Here is a 25606-nt window from a genome sequence, read left to right as displayed (position 1 = left end):
TTTTACAGAACACCACAGTTATATATGACAAGATAATAAGGCCTGCAGTTAGGAAGAACATCTTAAGGAAAATATAATTATATTTTCTTAATTTTTTTTTTCCTTCTCAAACCTTGTCTGCGGTGTAAAAACACCCCTGGCCAAACGGGGTGCATCTCTTCCCCTCTTTGATAATTACTGTAGTAACCATGTTCTGAACATCACATCCTTTCTTTTCTCCCCAGATGTAATCTATATATCTATATCTATCTATCTATCTATCTATCTATCTATCTATCTATCTATATATATATATATATAGATAAGCACATATATCTGAATAAACATTCTGTCTAACGTTACTCGTCTAAAAAAAAAAAGCCTCAAGTCAAAATATTCATTTATCACCAATTAACTGTTTGACAAACACTTCCTGCTTCGAGATCTGAATTTAAAAAAAAATATTAAACATGCTCCGAAGTGCCGATCTGAACCAACCGAGTCGCGAACATGCTCCGAAGTGCCGATCTGAACCAACCGAGTCGCGAACAGGCTCCGAAGTGCCGATCTGAATTAACGGAGTAGCGAACATGCTCCGAAGACCCAATCTTAATCAACCAAGTCGCGAACAGGCTCCGAAGTGCCGATCTGAATCAACCGAGTCGCGAACAGGCTCCGAAGTGCCGATCTGAATCAACCGAGTCGCGAACAGGCTCCGAAGTGCCGATCTGAATCAACGGAGTCGCGAACATGCTCCGAAGTGCCGAACTGAATCAACCGAGTCGCGAACAGGGTCCGAAGTCCTGATCTGAATCAACCGAGTCGCGAACAGGCTCCGAAGTGCCGATCTGAATCAACGGAGTCGCGAACATGCTCCGAAGTCCAGAAGTCCCGATCTGAATCAACCGAGTCGCGAACAGGCTCTGAAGTCCCGATCTGAATCAACCGAGTCGCGAACAGGCTCCGAAGTCCCGATCTGAATCAACCGAGTCGCGAACAGGCTCCGAATTGCCGATCTGAAAACTTCGACCAAAGAATGTAAAAAATAATTATATTTCTCTAATAACTCTAACTCTACAACTCTATGAAAGACTCAGATCACGTATCTAAAAATAAATCGCTATAGTAAAAGAGAAATAATAAGAGGAGTGAAGTTTTTTTTTTTTTTTTTTTTTTTTTTTTATTGCTTAATGTACATAACAAGACAGGGAACCAACAATGTAAGACACTTTCATATAGACCAGCACATAGTTTACATTGAAGAGAGAGAGAAAAATAAATAAATAAAAAATAAATAAATAAATAAAATAAAACCAACACAATAACAAGGAGCAAGGATGAAACCAAAATTGTAGTCAATGTTGAAAGTTAAAAGTTAAAAAAATGTTTTTAAAATAATAGATATTTTGACAAAGAGAAGCATAACTTTTCAGATTTTCGATTAAGTTTTTTGAGGCATTTTAAGCTCTGAAACATTTTAACAAACTCACATAAGAATATATTGAAGGAAGGTTTACATTTTTTCCATTTACAAGTATGTATATGATATTTACCCATCAACAAAACAAAATTCACAACATCAGAGAAGGATGAATTTAAATCACATTTAAAAAAGAGCACATCTTGCTGAGTTATAGGAGAAACTGTCTCCATTTTTACTGACAACCAGCTATGTATATCAAACCAAAATTTAGAAGAAACCTCACAGTAAAAGAAAAGGTGATCAAGTGTTTCAGGAAAAGAAGAGCAGAAACCACAAGGATCCACATCGAAATGAAATCGTTTTTGTATAAAGTCACTAACTGGATATATCCTAAACATAATTTTATAATGAGTCTCCTTGACCTTTGGAGCAACTGGGTAAGCCATATAACGGGTAAAAGCTTTGTCCCTTACTGGGGTTTCAACATCTCCCAGAAAATAACATTTATAATCACCAGTGATGATACGTTTAAGTTCTTTATAAATAAGTTTGTTATTACACTTATAGTCTAAGAGGTCAACATTACATATTTTCAAAGAAGGGAGAGAAACTACTGGTCTAGATAAAAGATCAAAAAAACTACTCTGGATTATTCTTAACAATCCAGTAGGTATAGCATTGCATATCTTATTATAACCTTTTAATGTAATTTTAACTTTGTATTTACTAATGAAATCAATATAAGATAAGAAAAAGCCATTATCATCTAACAAATCATGAATAAAAAAAATACCCTGGCTATACCAATCACTTTTAAACAGAGATTTTCTATTAATAATTACAACCCTATTGTTCCAAAGAGTGGAGTTGTGAGGTGAAAAGTTATGGGTAAACATCATTTTCCAAAATAGCAGTACTTGTTTATGAAAATTAGATACCTTCAGAGGAATTTTACAAGGGTCGAGATCACATCTCAACACAAAATCAAGGCCGCCAATTTTTTTAAAAATGTGGTTAGGAATATGGTACCATATCGAGTGTGACTTTGTTAAACACTCTTTCAACCATTTTATTCTGAATGTACCAAGAAGAGATTCAAAGTCAATGGCTCTCAAACCTCCATGTTCATACTCTTTTACCATATGAAATTTACGTAGATAATGCGTTTTATTTTTCCAAATAAATTTAAATAAGATTGAATTCACCGATTTAATTACTCTAGGGGCAGTATACAAGGCTTGAGATAAGTAGATAAGTTTGGATATTCCCTCAGTTTTAGTTAAGAGAATTCTACCCAGTATAGATAGGTCTCGAGATAACCAATGATTTAAGGATTTTTTCATACTTTCTAATTTAGAATTAAAATTTGAATGTTCTCTATTGACAACATTATTTGTAATCATAACCCCTAAATACTTAATCTCCTTTTTTACTGGAATGCCCTCTATAACGTCTAAATTACAATTATGGATTGCCATTAATTCACATTTTTTAAAGTTTAGAGTCAGGCCTGATGCCTTTGAGAAAACAGAAATTTTTTCAATAACTAATGGAAGTACCTCTTTATTTTTAAGAAATAAAAGAGTGTCATCTGCAAATTGACTTATAGTAAAGGTTCTACCAAGAATATCTATGCCTATACTATCTTCAAAGTTTTTAATGAATAAAGACATAAGTTCAACTGCAAGATTAAAAAGTAATGGTGAGACAGGGCATCCCTGACGAATTCCTCGTTTAATTTGGATTTTGGGTGATGAACCAACATTAAGAGAAACACTACTAAAAATATCATTATAAAACATGGAAATTACTTTACAAAACATAGGGCCAAAACCAAAAGTTTCTAAGGATCTAAACAAAAAGGAGTGTTCAAGGGTATCAAATGCCTTGAAGAAATCTAGAAATAGAAGTAAGCTTGTCTGGGGAATTAAAAAATTATAATCAAGCATATCAAGAACTAGTCTAATATGACTGTGAATACTTCTCCCTTTAATAAAAGCAGATTGTGTTTCACTGATAATTTCACCAATACCCTTTTTTAATCTATTGGCAAAAACATGAGAGAGCAGTTTGAAATCATTACATAAAAGAGTTATTGGTCTCCAATTGTCTAAAAATAATTTATCTTTGTTCAACTTTGGAGCTAGAATAATTAAACCGTGCTTCATTGATGGAGATAATTCAGCTTTATCTATACATTCCTTTAGTGCTTCAAAAACTAAAATTCTTATTTCGTGCCAAAAGTGTTTATATAGTTCTACTGTGATGCCATCAATACCTGGCGACTTTCCATTAGACATTTGCTTTATAGCAGTGTCTAATTCTGAAATCTCAATGTCAGCCTCCATCATATTTCTAAAATCAGAGTCTATAATAGGAACTCTATCTTTTAAAAAGGAGAAGAAGAGATCACAATCGCTTTCTGAAAATTTAGATTTATATAAATCGTTATAGAAGGAATATATGTAGTCATCAATTAGAGTTTTTTCATGGCTTATACAATTATCAATACTAAGTCTATTAATAATTTTCAAAGCTTGTTTTTGTTTTTCTAGATTAAAGAAATATGAAGAATTTTTTTCCCCTTCCTCAATCCACCTGGCTCTAGATCGTATAAATGCTCCTTTAGCCTTTTCTGTATAAAAATCATCTAACTCTGATTGAAGAGTATAAAGTTCTTTTTCCTCACTCTTACTAAGTATGTCTTTATTACTGAAATAATTTAGTCTTGATAAAATTGTTGTCTGCCTAAATTTTCTAGCATTTGCAATTTGTTTGCCTTCTTTAATCGCTATTTTTTTTACATTAAATTTGACCCATTCCCATTTGCCAATTGAGGTTAATTCAGACATGGTTTTAACATTATTAATCATTAACAAAATAGAATTACAAAAAGATTCACATTTTAGTAAATTATTATTAAACTTCCAGTGAGTTCTTGTAGACGTAGAGCTGTCATTACTCCTAAGAGAAAGTGATATGGCACTGTGATCAGTTAAAACTGAAGGAGAAATATTACAATCAAATGTAGAAGAAAGAAGATTACTAGTTATCAACCAAAAATCCAACCTGGAACGCTGAATGCGCCCTGAAAAGGAACCCCATGTAAATTGTTTCTTATGTGGGTTCTGTACACGCCAAACATCAATTAAATCAAGAAACTGAGATATATTATAAATCAGGGGGTTATAGGAAAAAGTGGTGAAAGGAGTGGGGTATCTATCCTGCCATTCATCTGGAACAGCGTTAAAATCCCCTCCAATAATAACTTTATCTGTAAAATATGTGTTCTTCCAGACATCAATTTTTGTAGCCATATTCTGAAAAAACAACTTATTAGCGGCCTTGTTAGTGTAACCATAAACATTTATCAAAATTAAATTACATTCATTTGATTCAAGAACCACCATAATCCAGTGACCCTCATTATCGCTTGAACTTGCAACAATTTTGCTGTCCATCCGTTTAAACAAAAAAGCGACCCCTGCTGAGTGAGAAGTTCCATGAGAGAATAAAGCCTCTCCACCCCATTGTGATTTCCAAAATCTTACATCTACATCAGTTGAATGAGTCTCTTGAAGAAAGAAACAATTTACTTTTACTTGCTCCTTGCAAAAAAGAAAAAGTGCCTTACGTTTAACATTACACCTAATACCTCGAACATTTAGAGATAACAGAGAAAAAGACATAAACTTGAATTAAGAAGAAGAAAGAAAAAAAAAACCTAATTACAGATTTTGCAGAAGATCAAATATCGTTCCTCTTACACAGGCATATAATAACACATTTAAGGCCGATAAAACCAAACTCAAAATAAGCCTTAAAGAATGACGTACAAATAATATATTCGATATTAACTTTGAATAGAATTCTAAATGAAATACCTAGATCCATACAATCGCATGATCCTGAATACGACATAGCCTAACTGTGCCTTAGTAGACAATTGAACCTATTCTCCTCACAGATTTAAAGTAACTCAAAAGCTAGCACATCACTTCATTCACCACTAACTAAGCTGTCACTCTCTGACCATTAATCACTGCATATCCGTCGCGAAGGTACGCTTTCAAGTTTTTCTTTCTTGCGTCCTCAACTTTAGGCCATAGACGAGCATGAGCCTCCCGGTCATCCTTGCAAAAATCCTCTCTAAAACGAATTTTTTTCTCCATGCAGACCGGTGCATTCTTTGACATTCTCCAAACCATGTCACGTACAAATCTCATGCCAAACTGAATGATGATTTGCCGCGGTCTTGCACCCTTCACTTTTTTGCCAAGGCGATGAACTGTGTCCACAGTATTCTGCAATTGTTCTGGAGAGTGAGGGACAATCTGAGACAAGATATCAATCACGACACTTCTGACATCCTCATCTTCTCTTTCTGGAACTCCATTTAGCCTCAAACACCACCTGCGTTTGTATCGGTCATGCTCCACACATTTCTGTTTCAACACTTCGTTTTCCTTCTGTAAGTGCGTTACCTGTGATTTCAAATTAACCACATCCTCCTTAACACCTTTCAACGCCGTCGTATTGGCATCCAGAGACTCGGAAATTTTGACAATTGCATCAGTGTTCACTTTCAGTTGGAATTCAAAGGCACGAATGTATTCAGAATTTTCATCGAATTTACGACTGAGGCTTTGGATGGCGGCGTACAGAACGCTAGTGGAAATATCATCACTTTCCTTTTCCTGTACTGCTTTCACTCTTTTGGGTCCAGGACTTTTGAGAGGGGTATGAGGCATAGTCTTCTGTCTAACATCTTTAGCAGACGACACTTCAATCTCCATCGTATCGATAGGTTCATCTCTTTCTTCACCTGAAGCTATTCCAGCATAGGCATGTTCTCCAGTTTTCGCCGCCATAACGCTTCAGCGAGTGTAGCAAAAAAGACAAGCGAATAGACTCGTATAAACAAAAAAACTCACAAATGTAGTAACAGAAAACAGAGTAAATAAATAATCTTAAATAAAGAAAAACTGTAGACTAAGAATAGACGGCCTTTTGCACAATTACATCAGAGCCTGTAAAAAGTTCGACTTATCTCTCCGCCATCTTAACACGCCCCCCCAGAGGAGTGAAGTTTCCTACCGCTTTGCTGTGTTTGGTCCTCAAGCGCGTCTGACGGTCCGCGGCGCGTCTCCGCCCCTCACACGCGCGTTTACAGCGCTAAATTAATCATCTTTGCTAATTATTATACATTTACTTCTTTGTCAGCTTCAGGTACTTCATTTATTATTGTTCAATGAACTGTTTGAAACAAAAAAAGGTTGTATTTCAGTAATAATTCTAAATTATCAAAATAAAATATATAAAATAAATAATAAAAATATGATTTTCAGTTACAATAGTTAATCCTAAATTCCGACATTAATAACTTACTTTTAGCAACATCAGACGCACGCGCTCACAAGATCTCACGGTTCTGTAGACTCGCACTAAACGGTTCATTTGAATCAGTGAGTGGTCGACTCCAGAACAGCTGCAATCGGATCATTCTAATTCGTAAACGAATCGTTTGGTGCGATTCGCGATCCGATTTAAAGGTTTATTTTGAAAAGACTCAGTTCGTTCATGATGAATCAGACACCGCTTCTGCGTGTCGGAGCACGTGATATATTATAGGGAGTAATGATATGTTTTATGAAATGTAGTGAAGTTAAAAGTACGATCTTATGCTTTGGAATGTAGTGAAGTAAAAGTAAAAGTTACTCAAAATAAAACTACTTCAGTAAAGTACAGATACTTGAAAAATTTACTTAAGTACAGTAACGAAGTAAAGCTACTCCGTTACTGTCCACCACTGAGTATTACATTAAAGTGTAAATTATTATTACATAATTATTACATTACATTATTCCTGTAGCTCAATTGGTAGCACTGCGCTATCAAGCGCAAGGTTGGGGGTTCGATTCCCAAGGAAAAAACATGATATGATATGCATTCATGACCTCTAGACTGGACTACTGTAATGCACTTCTAGGTGGTTGTCCTGCTTCGTCAATAAACAAGCTACAGGTAGTCCAAAATGCAGCAGCTAGAGTCCTTACCAGGTCAAGAAAATATGATCATATTACCCCAATTTTACAGTCTCTGCACTGGCTACATATGAATTTCCGTATAAGTTACAAATTATCATTACTTACCTATAAGGCCCTAAATGGTTTAGCTCCAGCGTACCTAACTAGCCTTCTACCACGCTACAACCCATCACGCTCCCTAAGGTCACAAAACGCTGGACTTTTGGTAGTTCCTAGGATAGCAAAGTCCACTAAAGGAGATAGAGCTTTCTCACATTTGGCTCCCAAACTCTGGAATAGCCTTCCTGATAATGTTCGGGGTTCAGACACACTCTCTCTGTTTAAATCTAGACTAAAAACGCATCTCTTTCACCAAGCATTTGAATAATGTATCTTAAATTGTGAGTGTAGTTGCATCTGATCAAAGGTGCTTTTTTATTCATTAGCTTGGGTTAAACTAATTTTACTTTGTTGGATCAGCAGCTATGCTAATGATGTCTCTATTTGTTTCTCTGTTTCTGCTGGGATCTTCATCCCGTGGTAACTAGGATTTACACAAGCTCCAGTCTGGATCCAGAACACCTGAGAAGAGATGATGCTGACCCTCAGAGGACCTCAGATGATGCTAACCCTGAATCAACAACAGAACTAACAAATATTGCTACAAGTGTGCCTACATCATATAGTAATTATTAATTAATAATATTAATAATGTTCATCGTCTGGCTGACTATGTCTTGTATTAATTTTTTCTAAAAATCCTGTCAAACGTGCACAAACTTACAGTCACCACTTATAAACTACTACTAAATATTGTAGAAACATAATTTTCTGTAAAGTTGCTTTGTAACGATTTGTATTGTAAAAAGCGCTATACAAATAAATTTGAATTTAATTTAATTTATATGTAAAGACTGATGGCCTGAATGCACTGTAAGTCACTTTAAAAGCGCCTGCTGATGCATAAATTTAATTTTAATTTTAAAGTGAATTTCTTTGACTTTATTAGGGCTTACATGTTTATTTGATATCTCACCACGGATTCTGAAATAAAAACGAAGTAATCCTGCTTCTGCTTCACCAAGAACACTATTTTCCTTGAAGATTTCCTAGTATGTTATCTGCAGAGTAAACGCGCTCCTGAATTACGGCCTCCGAACTGCAGGCGACGCTGTGACGTCACGGCTCTTCAGAGCGTCCCCGGAGCGCGCACGCATATCACTCGTCACAGGAAGTCGTCAGGATTCGTTTCCCGTCGCTTCATCTTCTTGACCTGAAACACAACAGACCCATGCTATTATAATGGTTGCACCCTTTTAAAAGCGATTTATTTTGTTCCGCACTTCAGCACCATGTGTCATAAATGAATTCCTGGTCTAAAACGTGTGTGTAATCTTAAGAAAAATGGATATTTCCACACCGCCTGAAGGTAACCGAGTGATCCGCGCGAACGCGTGTGAACCGACATTATTTACACTATTAAACGCATAACACATAACACATCAAATCATAATTTAACTGCTTTTAGTTTGTGTTGACTGTCTAGTGTGAGTAGGATGGCAAGTGAAGTTGCTAAATCACTTGCAGGTTGCACTGACTTTATAAAGCTTTTACTGTAATATCAATGGTGACCATCATTTCTAGTCCAAAAATAATATTTATTACACTAAAACTACACAGCTGGTGATGTCCATTTACTGTCATCACACAAAGATATGAAAGGAAATGTCTTAAAGCTCTTACAATTAGAAAAAGACCACAAATATTTACTAATGATTAAAAATGAAACATATGAAATGCTATATTTAAAAATATACTATATTTTATCCCATCAGATCAAGAGCTGCGTAATGTCATTGACAAACTGGCCCAGTTTGTCGCCCGAAATGGCCCCGAGTTTGAGAAGATGACCATGGAGAAGCAGAAGGACAACCCCAAGTTCTCGTTTCTGTTCGGAGGAGAATATTTCGGCTACTACAAATATAAACTGGCCATCGAACAGCAGCAGCGTACGTGAACGCACCACTGCAGAGCATTAGTCACATTTATTTCTGATGACTAGTGTTAGAATAATATTATTTATATACCACTCTTACAGTTTTTATTAATCTTTTCATTTAGCTTGTATTTTAATTTTTGTTAAATTTTTTATGGTCTTTTTATGTTTTGCAATAATATCTTTTAGGTTTAATATATTTTTATATCCGTTTTAGTTTTTTTTTTTTTTTTTGTAATCTTGGTGCTTCAGCTTAAACTTCTTTTTTAAACCTATTTTTTTATTATTATTCATTAATCTCTATTTCAGCTTCATTTTATTAAAAAATTTTTTTTTTAATAGTTCTAGTTCACGATGATATGTGGTGGAAACAGCTAGATTTGCTTGTTTTGTATTGTGTGTATATATATTCGTCTTTAAGGTGTGCTTCTCTCCTTTATAGATTCTGCCACTCATGATGATGAATATAAAATGGAAGGTATTTATTAGACCGATGATCAGAAATGTTTCATTTTCCCTGGTATTCATGGAGTTCTTCTGCATCATCAATGCTTAATTTTTTTATGTTATGGTTCACATTTTCTTAGTTGCAGTTACTATTTAATAGGGATTTGGACCAAATATTGATAGATCATCCAAAAATGTTTATTTGCTGAACAGTTACTCTCCTTCAGACTATTTAAGACGTAGATGAGTGTTCCATCACCTGCTCAACAATGGATGGTCTGCAGTGAATGGGTGCCGTCAGAATGAGAGTCCAAACAGCTGCTAAAAACATCACAATAATCCGCAGCACTCCAGTTCATTGCTGAGCAAGTGATGCAATGCTACATTTTTCCAAATCTGATGAAGAAACAAATTCATCCAAATGGTCTGAAGGTGAGTGAATTGTTATCAAGTTTTCATTTTTGGTTGCACTATTCTTTTAAATCAAAGACTGTTACTTCCCTGCACTGTTTATTGCTGCATACATGATATCTAAACTTGTGCAGCGTGGTTTTTGGTTCACTTTTGTTTGCAAAAAAAAAAAAGCATTCTATATAAATCTTGATTCAGGTTTTCAGTTTTTTTTTTTTTTTCAAAGAAGTCGCAAGCAAGTCGTTTTTATTGTGTTTTTTTTTTTACTTGATATATTTTCCCCTCAGTTATTTGCAGTCAGTTGTCATATCCCCATGCTTTCCTCGGCTTAATGTTTTCGTATTCCCGAGTTTTTCATGCGACTATCGCAAGACATGGAAAATCAGAGGGGAACAAACCAGCATGAGTGATTTCCTGCATGTTTCTCTGATCTGAATGGCTTTGCTCTGGGAACGTCCATTCCAAAGAGATTCACGTTTTCTTTCGTAGCACTTCCCAGTGTGACCGTTCACACACATCCGTCAGATTTGGACGCACCGGCAGGCAGATGTTTGCCTCAGCGTACAGTAGGCATGATCTTTCTTGCATTTGCGTCTTCTTGTGATTCGCAGAGCTCTGTAAACCTCCAGGAAGTGAGGTCGCTGATGTTTCTGCACCGATGACGATGCTCCCGCCGCCGATCCCGCCAACCACGCCGTCTTTGGAGGAGCTCATCCAGCAGAGCCAGTGGAACCTCCAACAGCAGGAGCAACACCTGCTCAGCCTCAGACAGGTACATCAAGCTCTTCTGCACACCAGGGTAGCATTTAATTGATAAAAAAAATACAGTAGAATCAGTAATATTATGATGAATCCTTCTTGTGAGACTAAATTTAGTCAGCATCTCCTCCTAGAGTTTTCAGGCTACCACCAACAAACTTGGGTCAAACCTTTAGACTGTTGTGACTCGGGTTGCTGTATCTTTTCTTACTGATCAGACGTACAGTTTTGATTTAATGGACAATTAAATTAATGAAAAGTCCCATAGATTTTCATTGAGGGGGTTGAAAACTTTTGTACAATAACATACAGTATTTTAGCTGTCTGTCATTAGCAAAGCTTAACAACTGTTATAGGACTACATGCTAATTCATGCTAGCAATGAGCAAGATGTTAAAACTGGCTAGCAGTGTGTTAAAATGAGTTGCTAGTATGCATTAGCATGTCCTTAACATGTTAAATCATGTTAACATGCTAAAACTTTCTAGTAATGTGTTAGAACATGCTAACAAGATGTTAAAGCTGGCTAGCAGTGTGTTAAAATGAGTTGCTAGTATTAATTAGCATGTCATTAACATGTTAAATCATGTTTACATTCTAAAACATTCTAGTATTGTGTTAAATCATGCTAGCAAGATGTTAAAACTGGCTAGCAGTGTGTTAAAATGAGTTGCCAGTATGAATTAGCATGTCGCTAACATGTTAAATAATGTTATCATGCTAAAACATTCTAGTAATGTTAAAACATGCTAGCAAGGTCTTAAAACTGGCTAGCAGTGTGTTTAAATATGTTGCTAACATGAATTAGCATATTGTTAACCTTTTTATATCATGACAATGTTAAAACATGCTAGCAATGTGTTAAAACATGCTAGCAATGTATTAAATCTTGTTGCTAACCTGTTAAATGATTTCAACATGTTAAAACATGCTAGCAATGTCTTTAATCTTGTTGCTAACCTGTTAAATGATTTCAACATGTTAAAACATGCTAGCAATGTTTTAAAACATGCTAGCAATGTCTTAAATCGTGTTGCTAACCTGTTAAATGATTTCAACACGTTAAAACATGCTAGCAATGTGTTAAAACATGCTACTAATGTATTAAATCATGTTTGCAACATAAATCCTCTTAGCATCTAATGTGTTAAATCATGTTAGCAACATGTTAGAACTAGCTAAGAGTGTCTTTTAATCTTCTTGCTAGTATGAATTAGCATGTTGCTAACCTGTTAAATCATGTTAATATGTTAAAACATGCTTGCAACGTGTTAAAACATGCTACTAATGTATTAAATCATGTTTGCAACATAAATCCTCTTAGCATCTAATGTGTTAAATCATGTTAGCAACATGTTAGAACTAGCTAAGAGTGTCTTTTAATCTTCTTGCTAGTATGAATTAGCATGTTGCTAACCTGTTAAATCATGTTAATATGTTAAAACATGCTTGCAACGTGTTAAAACATGCTACTAATGTATTAAATCATGTTTGCAACATAAATCCTCTTAGGATCTTGCTAGTAATGTGTTAAAAGTAGCTAACAATGTCTTAAATCTTAACGTAAATCCTGTTAGAAACTTGCTAGTAATGTGTGCATTTTATTTTTCAGGATTCTTTGATGAATAGAAGGCTCAAACAAAGAGCATTTATTTGAAACTAAATATTTTTTATTTTACTATCTCTAGACTTTGTAACTGTAATATATTGTTAAATAATAATGATAATAATAATAAATGTGTTTTGGGCTTTCAGGAGCAGGTGACGGCCGCCATCTCTCTGGCGATGGAGCAGCAGACGCAGAAGCTGCTGGTGGAGACGCAGCTGGACATGAACGAGTTCGACAACCTGCTGCAGCCCATCATAGACACCTGCACCAAAGACGCCATATCGGTACGAGCCGGAAACCTGACCCGCTAAAACTGTCCGATGCGTCTCAGATTAGTCATCTTGTGCTTATTTTTCGTTCTGTCTCAGGCTGGAAAGAACTGGATGTTCAGTAACGCTAAAACCCCATCGCACTGCGAGCTGATGACGTCACATCTCAGAAACCGCATCACTGCGGACGAGGCGCATTTTGAGCTGCGCCTGCATCTCATCTATCTGACCAACGACGTGCTGCATCACTGGTGAGACGCAGAGCTTTCACCTGAACCGTGTTATGGCACTTTATAATGAATTTGAATATTAAAGTCAGCTGTTCTGGGGTTCTGGTCAGTTGTCATTTTAGTATCATAAATATGCTTTTATAGTATCATAGCATTAAATAATATTTTGAATTGGTTTCTTTTATAATTTAAATTTCTTTTTTTATATGCAAATATTTGAAAATATTTTTATATTACATCAATTCTGAGTATTCTTGATAATACAATATATTTTTAATAATAATTTTATATACTATTTTTTTATTTATTAATCTTTTCAATTACATTTTTTTTATTTATATTAAATTTTAGTTAATAATCAGGGGTCATTTGGATTATATAAATGAATAACTTAATTATACATTTGCATAATGTTATTTAATGCGGTGCTTTTTAACACATTTTTTAGTTAAATTAGTGTAATGTCATTTAATAAAATGTGTTTTTAATATGTCTATTTAAATTTTTTATTACTCATTTCAGTTGAAGCAATTTTAGAACTTAAACTAAATCAAAATTTTAAATGTTGCTTTTTGAAACTAACTGAAATAAAATAAGTTTAAATAATTGAATACATTTTTAAATATTTCTATTAATGTTTTTTTTTTTTTTTTAGTTAATGAGAATAACAACACTGGTTGGGTAATTCAAAAAAATATTTGAATAATTTTTATTACATTTCACTACATTATTTTTTTTTTAACTTTCACTTGAATGTTAGGCTTCAAATGAAAAAGTTATCAGAAAATAGTTATTATATTAACTTTTCACATTGGGAAAGCATGTAAAAGTAGTGGCCCATGTTAATTGTACTTAGCAACTCAAAGTGTATTTTCTGGTGTTTTATTGAGTAACCCTTGATGTTTCTCCACAGTCAGAGGAAGAATCAGAAGGATCTTTTGGCGGCTCTACAGAAAGTCGTGGTACCCATTTACTGCACCAGCTTCCTGTCTGTAGAGGAAGACAAGCAGCAGAAAATCACCCGCGTAAGATCATCCATCCCCATTTCTTCACATTTCCCTTCTAGATTGACTTTCAGTAGATGAGCGCTTGTTCTTCATGTTTTCAGCTGCTGCTGCTCTGGGAGAAGAACGGCTACTTTGACGACGTCACCATCCAGCAGCTTCAGAGTCCGGCTCTGGGTCTGGGACAGTATCAGGTACAGCTCGTGCTCTCAGTGCTTGTTTTGCAGCTATAGATGGAGGATGTGTTTGTCGTCACGTGTCTGTTGTGTCCGGTCCAGGCGTCGCTCATCACGGAGTACGCGCCGGTGGTGCAGCCCGTCCAGATGGCCTTCCAGCAGCAGATCCAAGCGCTGAAGACGCAGCACGAGGAGTTTGTCGCTAATCTGAAGCAGCAGCAGACGGTGGCTGTAGCAGCAGCCGCGGCCGCCGTCGGTCAACTCACGCCTGCAGACGCCGACGTCAAGACACAACCAACCTTGACCTCTCAGCCTGGTAAAAACATGTGTAATTCAATTAAAAATACAATGTTATTAGTTATAATATTTTAATAATCTATTTATAGTTCCATATCTTTAATGCTTTTATTTTCCAAAGACTAAATTGATCAGAAGTGGCAGCATTTGTAATGTTACAAAACACTTCCATTTGAAATAAATGCTGTGCTTTTGAACTTTCTGTTCATTTGTGAATCCTGAAAAATAAAATGTATCAAGGTTTCCACAAAAATATGAAGCAGCACAACTGTTTTTATGGTATGTTCGAATAAATGCTGCCTTGGTGAACAGCTGAGACTTTCAAAAACACCTGCCAGTGAGTTTTTACATCATATGCATTTATTCTCCAGTTTGCTTTTGATGATTATTATATAACGGGTGGTCATGTGATGTCAATACGAACTGCATTCTTTTTGCCTTGATATCATTGCTTTTTTTAAGGTTAGAGCTTTATTAACCCTATTTAGGATTATTTCTGACTGCAGTAGTGCTTTACATAAATAGACAAACAATTATACACTTAGGGAGTGTTCACACCAGATGCGACTTGCGCGAATAAATCAGGCTATTCACTCGTACTTGGAAGCTTGAACATTTTGAGTTTATTCGCTTCATTACTTTCATCAGAGAACATAACTGTGGACCACTCAGCAACAGTCCAGTCCTTTTTGTCTAAGAGACACTTCTGATGCTGTCTGTTGTTCAAGAGTGTCTTGACACAAGGAATGCGAAGCTGAAACCCATGTCTTGCATACGTCTGTGTGTAGTGGTTCTTGAAGCACTGACTCCAGCTGCAGTCCACTCTTTGTGAATCTCCCCCACATTTTTGAATGGGTTTTTTCTTTCACAATCCTCTCCAGGTTGCGGTTGGACACTTTTTTTTTCTTCCAAGTCTTTTCCTTCCCTTCACCTCTCTATTAATGTGCTTGGACACAGAGCTCTGTGAAGAGCCAGCCTCCTTTGCAATGACATTTTGTGTCTTGCCCTCCTTGTGCAAGGTGTTTGTGGGTCTTTTGGACAACTGTCAAGTCAACAGTCTTCCCCATGATTGTGTAGCCTACAGAACTAGACTGAGACCATTTAAAGGCTTTGCAGGTGTTTTGAGTTAATAAGCTGATTAGAGTGTGGCACCAGGTGTCTTCAATATTGAACCTTTTCACAATATTCAAATTTTCTGAGATACTGATTTTGGGATTTTCCTTACTTGTCCGTTATAATCATCAAAATTAAAAGAAATAACTATTTGAAATATTTCAGTCTGTGTGTAATGAAAGTTTCACTTTTTGAATGGAATTAGTGAAATCAACTTTTTGATGATATTCTAATTATATGACCAGCACCTGTACATGGTTTGTGATTATGATGTCATATATGGCTTGTAATGTGTAATTGATATGTTGTATGACATCATCAGGAGAACTGAAGCCTCCAGGGTCAGGTCCTCCACCCGGCGATTACGAAAGCCCTCAGAACCGACCATCAGACTCGAACCCTGCAGCGCCATCTGACATTCCCTCCTCTAAACCCGGCTGGTTCGATCCGCAACACAACATGCCAGCGTGGAACCCGCAACAACCCGTAAGTGAACCAATGCTGTACAATCTCACAGATCTTACGCCGTTTGCAGCGGTTTATTAATACTAACTCAGGAACTGATTAGAAGTAATCTGCATTATCAGAATCCAAATATTAAGTGTTTGTGATTTAGATTAATTATACTGTTTTCAGAGTTTTGACAAAAAAAAAAAAGATCCTATTTAAATCAGTGTAATAAATGATTTCGGTCAAAAGTAATCTGAAAGTAACCTTACATTACCTAAAATCTAGTGTAATAGATTGTTATTAATTAGAATTTTCATCATGTGATTTGAAATCTTTAACATACTACAATTTATTAAATGTACTATACAAACATTATATATTATATTTACATTTTGAATATATAATTGCATATATTTTAATTCTTGAATTAATGGGAAAACAACATTTTATTTAAAAAAACAAAAACAAATGGTGCTATATAATATCTATGACTGCTTTAATTAAAATTTTTTTGGCTCCGAAAATTCTGGATAATACAGGTATAATATTATACTATACGAGTAATACTAAACCTGAAATAAAAAATACTTGAAAACTAAATATAAATATTTACAAAAAACACAATAAAATTAGTAAAACTAAAAAGAAAATAAATATATAAATTAAAATAACTTAATTCCAAATTTTTGTCTAAGACCATTTTAATAGTTTTATTTTATAATTTGTAATTAATCAACACAGAACTGATTCTAACACATTCAGTGTTTCCGCCGCCAGCCTCCATTCGACCCAGTTCAAGCCCCGCCCCCCTGTCCTCCCTGGAACAGCCACGAGGGCATGTGGAATGAGCAGCGGGACCCTAACTGGAGCGGCCCTCGGGACGGGGGCCCCTCAGGCCCCTGGAGCAGCCAGAACGAGCCTCCGCCCTCGTGGAGCGGCCAGTTCGAGCAGCCGCCGTGGAGCGGTCAGCCGGACCAGCCGCCGCCGTGGGGCCAGAGGGAGCCACCCTTCCGCATGCAGCGTCCTCCGCATTTTCGCGGTCCCTTCCCCCCACACCAGCAGCCGCCACCGTTCAACCAACCGCCGCCGCACAACTTCGGACGCTTCCCGCCGCGCTTCATGCAGGACGAGTTTCCTCCGCGGCATCACTTTGAGCGCCCGCCGTTTCCACCGCACCGATTCGACTACCCACAGGGAGACTTCCCTGGAGGTGAGACCTCGGCTTTACTATTCGGAAAACTACTCCGGTTAAACAGAAGCAGAATGGCTTTATTTTATTTAGTAGTTTACGCAGTGTTTACGCACGTTGTTGAATTTAATGCAGAAAATACTGTAAAAATGTGCACAAATTCGCTGTGTTTCAATAATTCACAAAAATGTCTGATGCAACTAGTTGAGAAGGTTTTGTCAAAAACAAATAGAGGATGTGATTTTTCCACATTTATATATATATATAGACATATTTTCTACCCGTGCGAATAGTGTCAAAATCTTTTATTGTTTAACATTTGAAAGGTAAGACATTTTGACATGAATATGTTGTAATTTCACTGTTCTGTAAAATAACATTTATTACATTAGTTATTTATTTATTTTTTTACAGCATTATTGTAATAGGCATATATGAAAATTAAAACCTAATTTAAAATACTAGTAAATACTGTAACACTGTACTGCAATTACAAAAAAAGTAAAGCTTAACTAAAAATGTAATATAAATATAACAACCAAACGCAGCAAAATTTGTAGAACTCAAACTACAATTAAAACAAAAACTGTTTGCAAGTAATAAACTGTTTTAAAATACCATAATATATATATTCGTAATACTACTGATACTAAAATAAAACAGCAATTCAGATGTGACCGAACAAGAATGTTTTCCAAAATAACATGAGAAAAAGATGCATGTTTTAATATTTTAATTGGATTGTTCACAAAAAAAAAAAAAATACACATTTTAATATTTTAGAGTTTATAGTTGCATTGGATAAATTTTAGGCTTGGTGTAAGTAGGGCTCATCTTTCCAGGTGTGTCACACATTATATTGTTCTTCTCAAATCAGAGATCGGTCCTCCTCCTCATCACCACCCCAACCAGAGGATTCCCCCTCCAGGGATTGCCGATCCTCCTCCGTGGGGCGGGAACCAGCATCCTGATTTCGGACCGCCGCCTCACGGGTTTAACGGACAGGCGCCCCACATGCGGCGCCAGACCCCGGCTCACGTCAGTCAGGACGACCCCAGCCTGGTTCCCAACGTGCCCTACTTCGACCTTCCCGCAGGACTCATGGCGCCGCTAGTGAAGGTGATTTTCCATTCGACATCAGCTGGGAAAGTTAAATCTCATCATGCTAAAGGTGATGCTTTCTCTTTGATAATAGCTTGAAGATCACGATTATAAGCCTCTGGACCCCAAAGACATCCGTCTGCCGCCTCCGATGCCTCCCAGTGAGCGTCTGCTGGCCGCAGTGGAGGCGTTTTACAGCCCGCCGTCCCACGACAGACCCAGAAACAGGTGACCACTACAAGTGTGGGTGCTAGAGAGTCAAAAGCAGTTTAAAAAAAATTAATACTTCATTTGTAATAAGTGAAAATGATGATTTTTCCAGTGAGGGTTGGGAACAGAATGGTCTGTACGAGTTCTTCCGGGCCAAAATGAGAGCGAGGCGGAAAAAGGAACAAGACAAACGCAACAGGTGCGGATTACATCAACTGTTTTAATTGTGTTAGTTTATATAAATAAAACTGAAATGAAATGTGAATGTTAATTGAAAAAGGTTAAACTACACGCAAATTTGAAATGTTGCATTGCCTTCGCAACTGACTGAAGTAAAATAAGTTGGTGTTAAATTTACTAAGACTAAAACAGAAACGCTTACAAAAATACAACTGTATATTACTACTAATATATATATATATATATATATATATATATATATATATATATAAAACTACTGTAGTAAACTAAAATAAATAAAATTAGTGTCGTTTTACTTTAAATGGAGATTATTGTTGGCTGTTTCCTATCTTGTCACGCCGAATACGCCTTTCTATTGTATTATTGTATTTTAAAACACAATAGCAATGGTTGCAATTAACATTATCGCCACCTAATAAAATAAGCATTCCTGGTCATATGAAACATGGTTTACGTGAATATCATGACACAGCTGAGGTACAAAGCTTTGAAAAATTAAGAATTTGTCTCTACAACTTCTTTCATTTGTTTTAGTAAAATCATGAGTTAACTTGGGAACAAATTAATGAAGCGTGGAATGTGGCTGTAAAATTAATAAATTATATGATTTTTTTTTTTCAATGGCCAGTTATTATGTATCGTTGACATTCCTACTACCAATACACTGGAATTCAGATGCGACCAAACAGAATTGATTCCCATTGTTTCCTCGTTGGTAATATATATTTATTTATTTTTGGCAGCACCCGAGGGAGTCCTTCCCGGAGTCGGTCGCACAGCCGAGGGCGATCGACGTCACGCTCCAGCTCCAGATCTTCCAAATCCTCTCGCTCCAGATCCCGATCCAGATCGCGCTCTCGTTCTCGCTCCTACTCCAGATCTCACTCTAGGTATCTGCTTTGACATTTAAACCATTTTTTCCAGCCACAGGAAGTTGTTGAACACATTTTATGACTTTCTCCTGTAGGAGCAGGAGTCGCTCCAGATCCAGGTCCCAAAGTCGCTCCCGCTCCAGATCTCGCTCCAGGTCACGATCTCCAGACAAGCGTCGCCAGGCTGCAAAATCTAAATCACGCAGTCCGACGCCACCGTAAGTCGATCTGCTTTCGCTACCCAAGTACCCAGATTTTTCTTTGTGATCTTGTCTGTATCAACTTTTTCCACACTGGTTTATTTGGTATAGATATAACTACCAGGATGTTATTTCCTTTATTATATGCAATTTTAATTTAATTTTTGTTTTTGCTTAACTTAAAAAATAAGTGAATACTAATATTATAATATTTTTCATATATATAAATTAACAATGAAAAACAATGTTAATACAAAGTGGAATTGCAACATTTTTACTTAGTGAAATTTCAAGTATAAAGATTGATATAAAACAAATAATCAAAAACTACGGAGCAAATTACAGATTTTTTTACTCATTAGGGGCTTCTAAATTTAAATCTAATTCCATCCTATTAAAGCCCAATACAAAATCTTTTATTGTATTTTTGGTCATAAATCTTCTCCACATTTATTTTGAGCTTCATAAGTTAATTATTGTAACTAAATGTAAATAAATGCATGCAGATTTGACCAAATAATGATTTTCACCTAAATTAAATTTACCCAAAACCAAATAGCAATTAAAGCATGATGTTGTCATGACATACGGTCTCTCCCCGCAGCTCCACATCTGGTTTGGGTTCAGGTCCTGCTGCGTTACCCGTCGACCTCAGGCTGGGTGAAGAAAACAAAGGCCATCAGATGCTCATGAAGATGGGTAAGTGATCAACAAACCCAGACATGAATCGATCTTTCCATTGATCCAGCCTTAAGTCTCTCCCTGTTCGTCCTGCAGGCTGGAGTGGATCAGGAGGTCTTGGAGCTAAAGAACAGGGCATTCAGGACCCCATTAAAGGAGGAGACATCCGGGACAGGTGGGACCAGTATAAAGGAGTCGGAGTCCCACTGGATGACCCGTACGTGAACTACAGGCGAAACAAAAGCTACAATTTTGTCGCAAGGATGAAAGCACGAGAAAAAGGTATTTGTGTTTTTAAAATAGAGACTTAAAATCAGCAGCTGCCTGTTTTCCAAGTCAAAAATTACTAATATTGATGCTAATAATTAGAGTTATGGGTTTGATAATACTATTAACCATATGTATTAAACTTACTATTAATTATAACCAATTATTTTTATCTTTTTCTGTCCTCAGTGACCAGAGATCCCCAGGAGCCCGCCAGCACAGAGTGATCACCCGTCACATGTGATCTGTTTTTTTGTTATTTACTGTAGTTGTCATAAAGCTTTTTTCCACATTCGTTTGGACGTTTTATTTTGCTCTCTAGTTCCTTTCTGTAGTAAAATGCATCAGTGCATCATATTTTAACTCACAGAAAGTGTCCGTGTCATTGTAAGTATTTGCTTAGATGAATCTGAGACTCTGTACAAGCAAAATAAAGATGTTTTAAAAAGGGCAATGTGTTTATTGTAAACATTTCATTTATGCATGAATGATTGAAGTGAAGAACAGTGAACATATACTGAAAAATACCTGTTTATGTACATTATTGCATGAACAATTTTGGCTGTTATTAATCTATGGATGATGCATCCAAAATGTTGATCATCGGTTTATTCAACTGTAATGGTAGTCTCTCATTTCCTGTAGAACTTCCTCTAAAGCGTCTTCAATGCTCAGTTTGGGTGGCCTGTGAGCACGAATGAACTAGAACAAAATAAAGACCTGTTAGCAAATTCTTAACATAAAATGAAATAAAATGATTTGATATATATAAATTTGTTACAACAGTTGAATATCAAAGCCTCGATTTCTTTCCTTGTTAAAATCATACCTCTTTTGTATCTTCTAGTGTGGTGTATTTGTAGTCGGCGGGTTCAAGTGACTCGATCATTGAGGTGTAGTGACGTCTGGTGGAGTCGATGAATCCTCTAGTAAGGGCCAACTGCTGCCGCAGCATGTCGTTGAGTGCAAAAACGGCAGGACTGTACGCCGTCAAACCTGTTAGCATGGAAGATAATGAGCTAGTTCAACTAATAAGCAAAGGATTAAAATGGTCCGATTGTTTATAGTAACCACTTAAGATGTTTGTGTTTCAAGGTTATTTAAACCTAAAGCATGTAAATCATATTGTAATTCTTACTCTCGATGGCTTCAGCACTGACTGTGTGACTGGCTATTGGAGTGGGGTCCACGTACTTCATGCCCAGTGACGGACCAACAGCAGCCATGCCTGAAAAAAATGCTGACGTAAATGGGTGGGTTTCACAAAAACATGTCTTTCTAGGTTGTTTGCCAGTATGGTAATGGGAATTTTGGAGGAAAATGTGCTTAAAATGTCATGAAAATAGTCATGATGCAAAACAAATATTCTCTTTTCTTTAGATGTTCAGACAAAATATGATCTAGATATGTCCTTGACCATTTTTGTTAGATTCACCCAAATGAATTTTCCTCAAAATAAGAATGAAAGGGGTCTTAAACTCTAACCCTGTCCCTGAGGGACACCCTAAAGCAATGATCAAAATATGATCTAGACATGTTTTGACAGTTTTTGCTAGATCCACCCAAAATACATTTTCCTCAAATGACAGTTTTTGCTAGATCCACCCAAAACACATTTTCCTCAAAACAAGAATCAAAGTGGTCCTAAACACTAACCCTGAGGGATGCCCCCCAAAAATGGAGTTTCAAATAAAATCTTCGACATAATCTTGATGGATTTCGTAAGATTCTCTCAAATAAATTTCTGTATGAACAAGAATGACTGTGGTCCTAAACTATAACCCTGAGGGACGCCCCTTTCAAATATGATTTAGACATGTTCCTGATGGCTTTCGTTAGTTTGACTCGACTGAAGTATCAGATAAATGTAAACCTACCAGAAGACCATGTGTAAGTGAGTCCATCTGCCTGAGTCTGTACTGCAACCTCCTTCACGTGACGATCAGGACTGGGGCCATGTGTGACTGTTGCATTTGATGAGGTAGACCTCGAGGTAGAGTCTGAGTGGAAACTGGATGACGATGATTGTGATAAATTACGGTCATCGTCATCCTGGGATTTGTATGAGCTGTACTGGGCCTCGCTGATTAGTGAGGCATCTTTGTCTTTATCTGTGAGACGTTCGGAGATCTCACTGGCGCTCTGAAGCGCCTCAGAACAGATCTCACTCTCAAAATCACTCTCGTAGGCAAACGAGGCCTCTTCTGGTGTGGGTGGTGAAGCAACTTCTGAAATGTTGGATGACTTCTTGTTTCGGCCGTCCTGACGGGCTTGTGTTTCTTTCTGTGATTTTTAAAGACACTGTTTTTCAGTTTTAAAAACTCTTGCGTAAATTATGTTTAGATATGATATGTTCAACACACCTTTTCTTGTGAGATTTCAGCTGCTTCAAATGGTATAGGGGCAAGATCATCCAATGTCATTACGTTCAGTTTGAAATCTGTGGGAAGATCATCAAGAGAAAACATGTTTAAAACACAGTGAACAATTAAGTTAACAATAGTTAAGAAAGGTTTCAGGAGATTGCTAGATGTTGAATCCACAGGTGCTTTACCATCCGATACTGCGCTCCTCTCGCTCAGAGTATCATCAGAATCAGGTGCCGCAGCAACAGGAAAAAGATCATCCAAAGACCGGATCTCACTGTGATCCGTTTCAGAGGACACTGAATGTTCAGTAAACCGGACCATGTGTGACTCCGGCCTGCTGGGGGGAGGAGATAGACTTTGATGGGTGGGAACGGTGGACTTTTCACTGCTCTTCTTGTAAAACTGGAAAAAGAAGAAAGTAATACTGGTTTAAAATTATAGGACAGACGAGTAAACTGGGGTCAAAGAACAATTTTACCTTTTTAACTGGTTGAGGACTCTTTTTCCTTGCTGCATTTTGCAAGGAACCTTCTGATAAACTAAAAGAATCTCCTAGAAGTCTTCGCATGTCCTGTTCGTCGCTGTCTAAACTGACTCTCCTTTCTTTACGTTCATTCAGACCTGACGTTCTCTCAGGAACCTTCTCTCCTCGAGGTGCGGACACAGTCCTCTTCTTTAGAAAGCGATTCCCTGTCATGCTCAGATCACTGCTGGACTGTAAAGATATATGTGTCTCTTGTGGTTCTGAGAGGTTTGTATGGATACTAGGGCCATCGCTTTTGGTTTTCTGGTTTCTGATGCGGTTCTCGATGAGCGCTAGCTTACTCAAAGCTGTGCTTTGTGAACTGCGTTGAGGTATGAATGTTTCTGCAGGAGTTCTTTGAGGAGCAGATGACACGCTGTCTCCAGTAGCATCTTTGGAGGCCTTCTTCAGAAATCGGCTTCCACCACCCATGCCGAAACTCTCCAATGTCGTAGTTTTCACAGGGTCCTGGTTTTCACTTTCTGATGGCGAAAAGACTCCGCTTAAATCCTGGAATTGCATCTGCCTGGATGGTGACACGAATTTTCCAGAGTTTTCCTGGGTAAACGAGAGTTATTGCAACACACCCCAGACATTTAATAACAGCTGGTAACATCATCTCCACATTTCCCAGTTTTAATACGGCTTATTATTATTAATTACATCATTATTATATTGCCCTAACCTTTGTTACAATAACATTAAACGGCATTAAAATACTGATTTATTCCTACAAATTTTGCAAAGGCAACATTACTTCCAACATTGTATGGAAGCCCGTTTCCACCACTGAATAAAAAAAATAAACAATTGTTAATTTCAATTTCACAATTCAGATTTAAAGTGCGAGTTTACACATGATACAAAGTGGCAATTCTTAGAAATAAAATACGTTTTGTGTGATATAAACTAATACAAAAAAAAAAAAAAAAAAACCTAATCAAAATTGAGGTTTTTATCTAACAATTGTGAGTTTATATCAAGCCACTCTGAGAAAGAAAGGCATAATTCTGACCTTTGTGGGATACAATAAATTTAGTATTAAAAAAGTTTATAACAATAATTAAGCTATGGAATAAACGTGACGAATCGTGAATAATAACACCAGAAATGTGCATTAAGAAAGTAAACAGCGCTGTTTTTGGTTTCACGTCGAATGTAGAGCAATTATGTAACATACACTAACGTTAACTCTTTTGTCCTTTGAAATCCCATTGTTTGAGATTCTCTGTCCAGAGAGATGAGCCTTCGCTCGGTCCAGAGCTGAACTCCTTCCTCCATGACTCCACATCTTGACTAACTTGTAAACATCGACAATTTGTTAAACTAGACACAGTCTGCTTTTTCACAAGCATAACATAAACACAACACAGCACCAAAAAGCCTCGTCTCAATTGAAGCCGAGCAAATCGCATAGTTGTTGCCTATGTTCCATGTTTACGACAACATGACTCCATGACAACGTGGCGAGCGTTCCGACGTCACCGGAAGCGGATCAGGATCTTTTGGTTTCACTTCCTCGACTCCTCGACTTGGTTTCGACTTCCTCGTCTGTTTTTAAAAGCCCAATCCGTAGTTATGTATTGCTTCGTTTTAATGGAGTTTCATAACGAACCATCTGCAAACATTCTTTTAAATACGCCAGATGAGATTTGAGTAAAATCCTTTCTAGTATTTAATTTTTATTTATTATTTTTTTCTTATTATCAAGGATTGTAGCTACTTTAATTCCCTCTAATATAAAACAATAGGTGCGTTCCGATTAAAAGAATATATATTACTGTATAATTCCTTAAAACATTGA

The 25606-nt window shown here is 36.7% G+C and overlaps 2 protein-coding genes across 4 annotated transcripts; one reads left to right on the top strand and one right to left on the bottom strand.

Annotated features, from left to right (window-relative positions):
* Window positions 1-8653: 8653 nt before the first annotated feature.
* On the top strand, window positions 8654-21364 carry cherp (calcium homeostasis endoplasmic reticulum protein). Of its 2 annotated transcripts, XM_052538797.1 has the most exons (19): window positions 8657-8857; window positions 9264-9437; window positions 9867-9902; window positions 10894-11054; window positions 12797-12934; window positions 13019-13170; window positions 14063-14174; window positions 14258-14347; window positions 14432-14645; window positions 16062-16225; window positions 16967-17399; window positions 18256-18497; window positions 18574-18707; window positions 18802-18888; window positions 19634-19780; window positions 19858-19980; window positions 20567-20661; window positions 20740-20925; window positions 21100-21364. In XM_052538797.1, exons 1-19 carry the CDS (start codon window positions 8833-8835, stop codon window positions 21135-21137), a joined length of 2751 nt encoding a protein of 916 aa, XP_052394757.1. In that variant the 5' UTR covers window positions 8657-8832; the 3' UTR covers window positions 21138-21364. The 2 variants fall into 2 exon arrangements, with proteins under 2 accessions (XP_052394758.1, XP_052394757.1); XM_052538798.1 differs by lacking the exon at window positions 9867-9902 and having other exon boundaries at window positions 8654-8857.
* ca22h19orf44 (chromosome A22 C19orf44 homolog) lies at window positions 21342-25299 on the bottom strand. Of its 2 annotated transcripts, none has more exons than XM_052538800.1 (8): window positions 24983-25299; window positions 23758-24360; window positions 23465-23681; window positions 23274-23350; window positions 22788-23193; window positions 22049-22138; window positions 21740-21906; window positions 21342-21612 (listed from the first exon to the last, which is right to left on the bottom strand). In XM_052538800.1, the coding sequence occupies exons 1-8, from the start codon at window positions 25091-25093 to the stop codon at window positions 21523-21525; spliced, it is 1761 nt and encodes a 586-aa protein (XP_052394760.1). In that variant the 5' UTR covers window positions 25094-25299; the 3' UTR covers window positions 21342-21522. The 2 variants fall into 2 exon arrangements, with proteins under 2 accessions (XP_052394760.1, XP_052394761.1); XM_052538801.1 differs by having other exon boundaries at window positions 24989-25299.
* Between the last annotated feature and the right edge of the window lie 307 nt (window positions 25300-25606).

Source organism: Carassius gibelio, chromosome A22 (genome assembly GCF_023724105.1).
Source record: "Carassius gibelio isolate Cgi1373 ecotype wild population from Czech Republic chromosome A22, carGib1.2-hapl.c, whole genome shotgun sequence".
NCBI lineage: Eukaryota > Metazoa > Chordata > Actinopteri > Cypriniformes > Cyprinidae > Carassius > Carassius gibelio.
The sequence above is the reverse complement of the archived record's forward strand: the minus strand, read 5'-3'. Positions and strand labels throughout refer to the sequence as shown.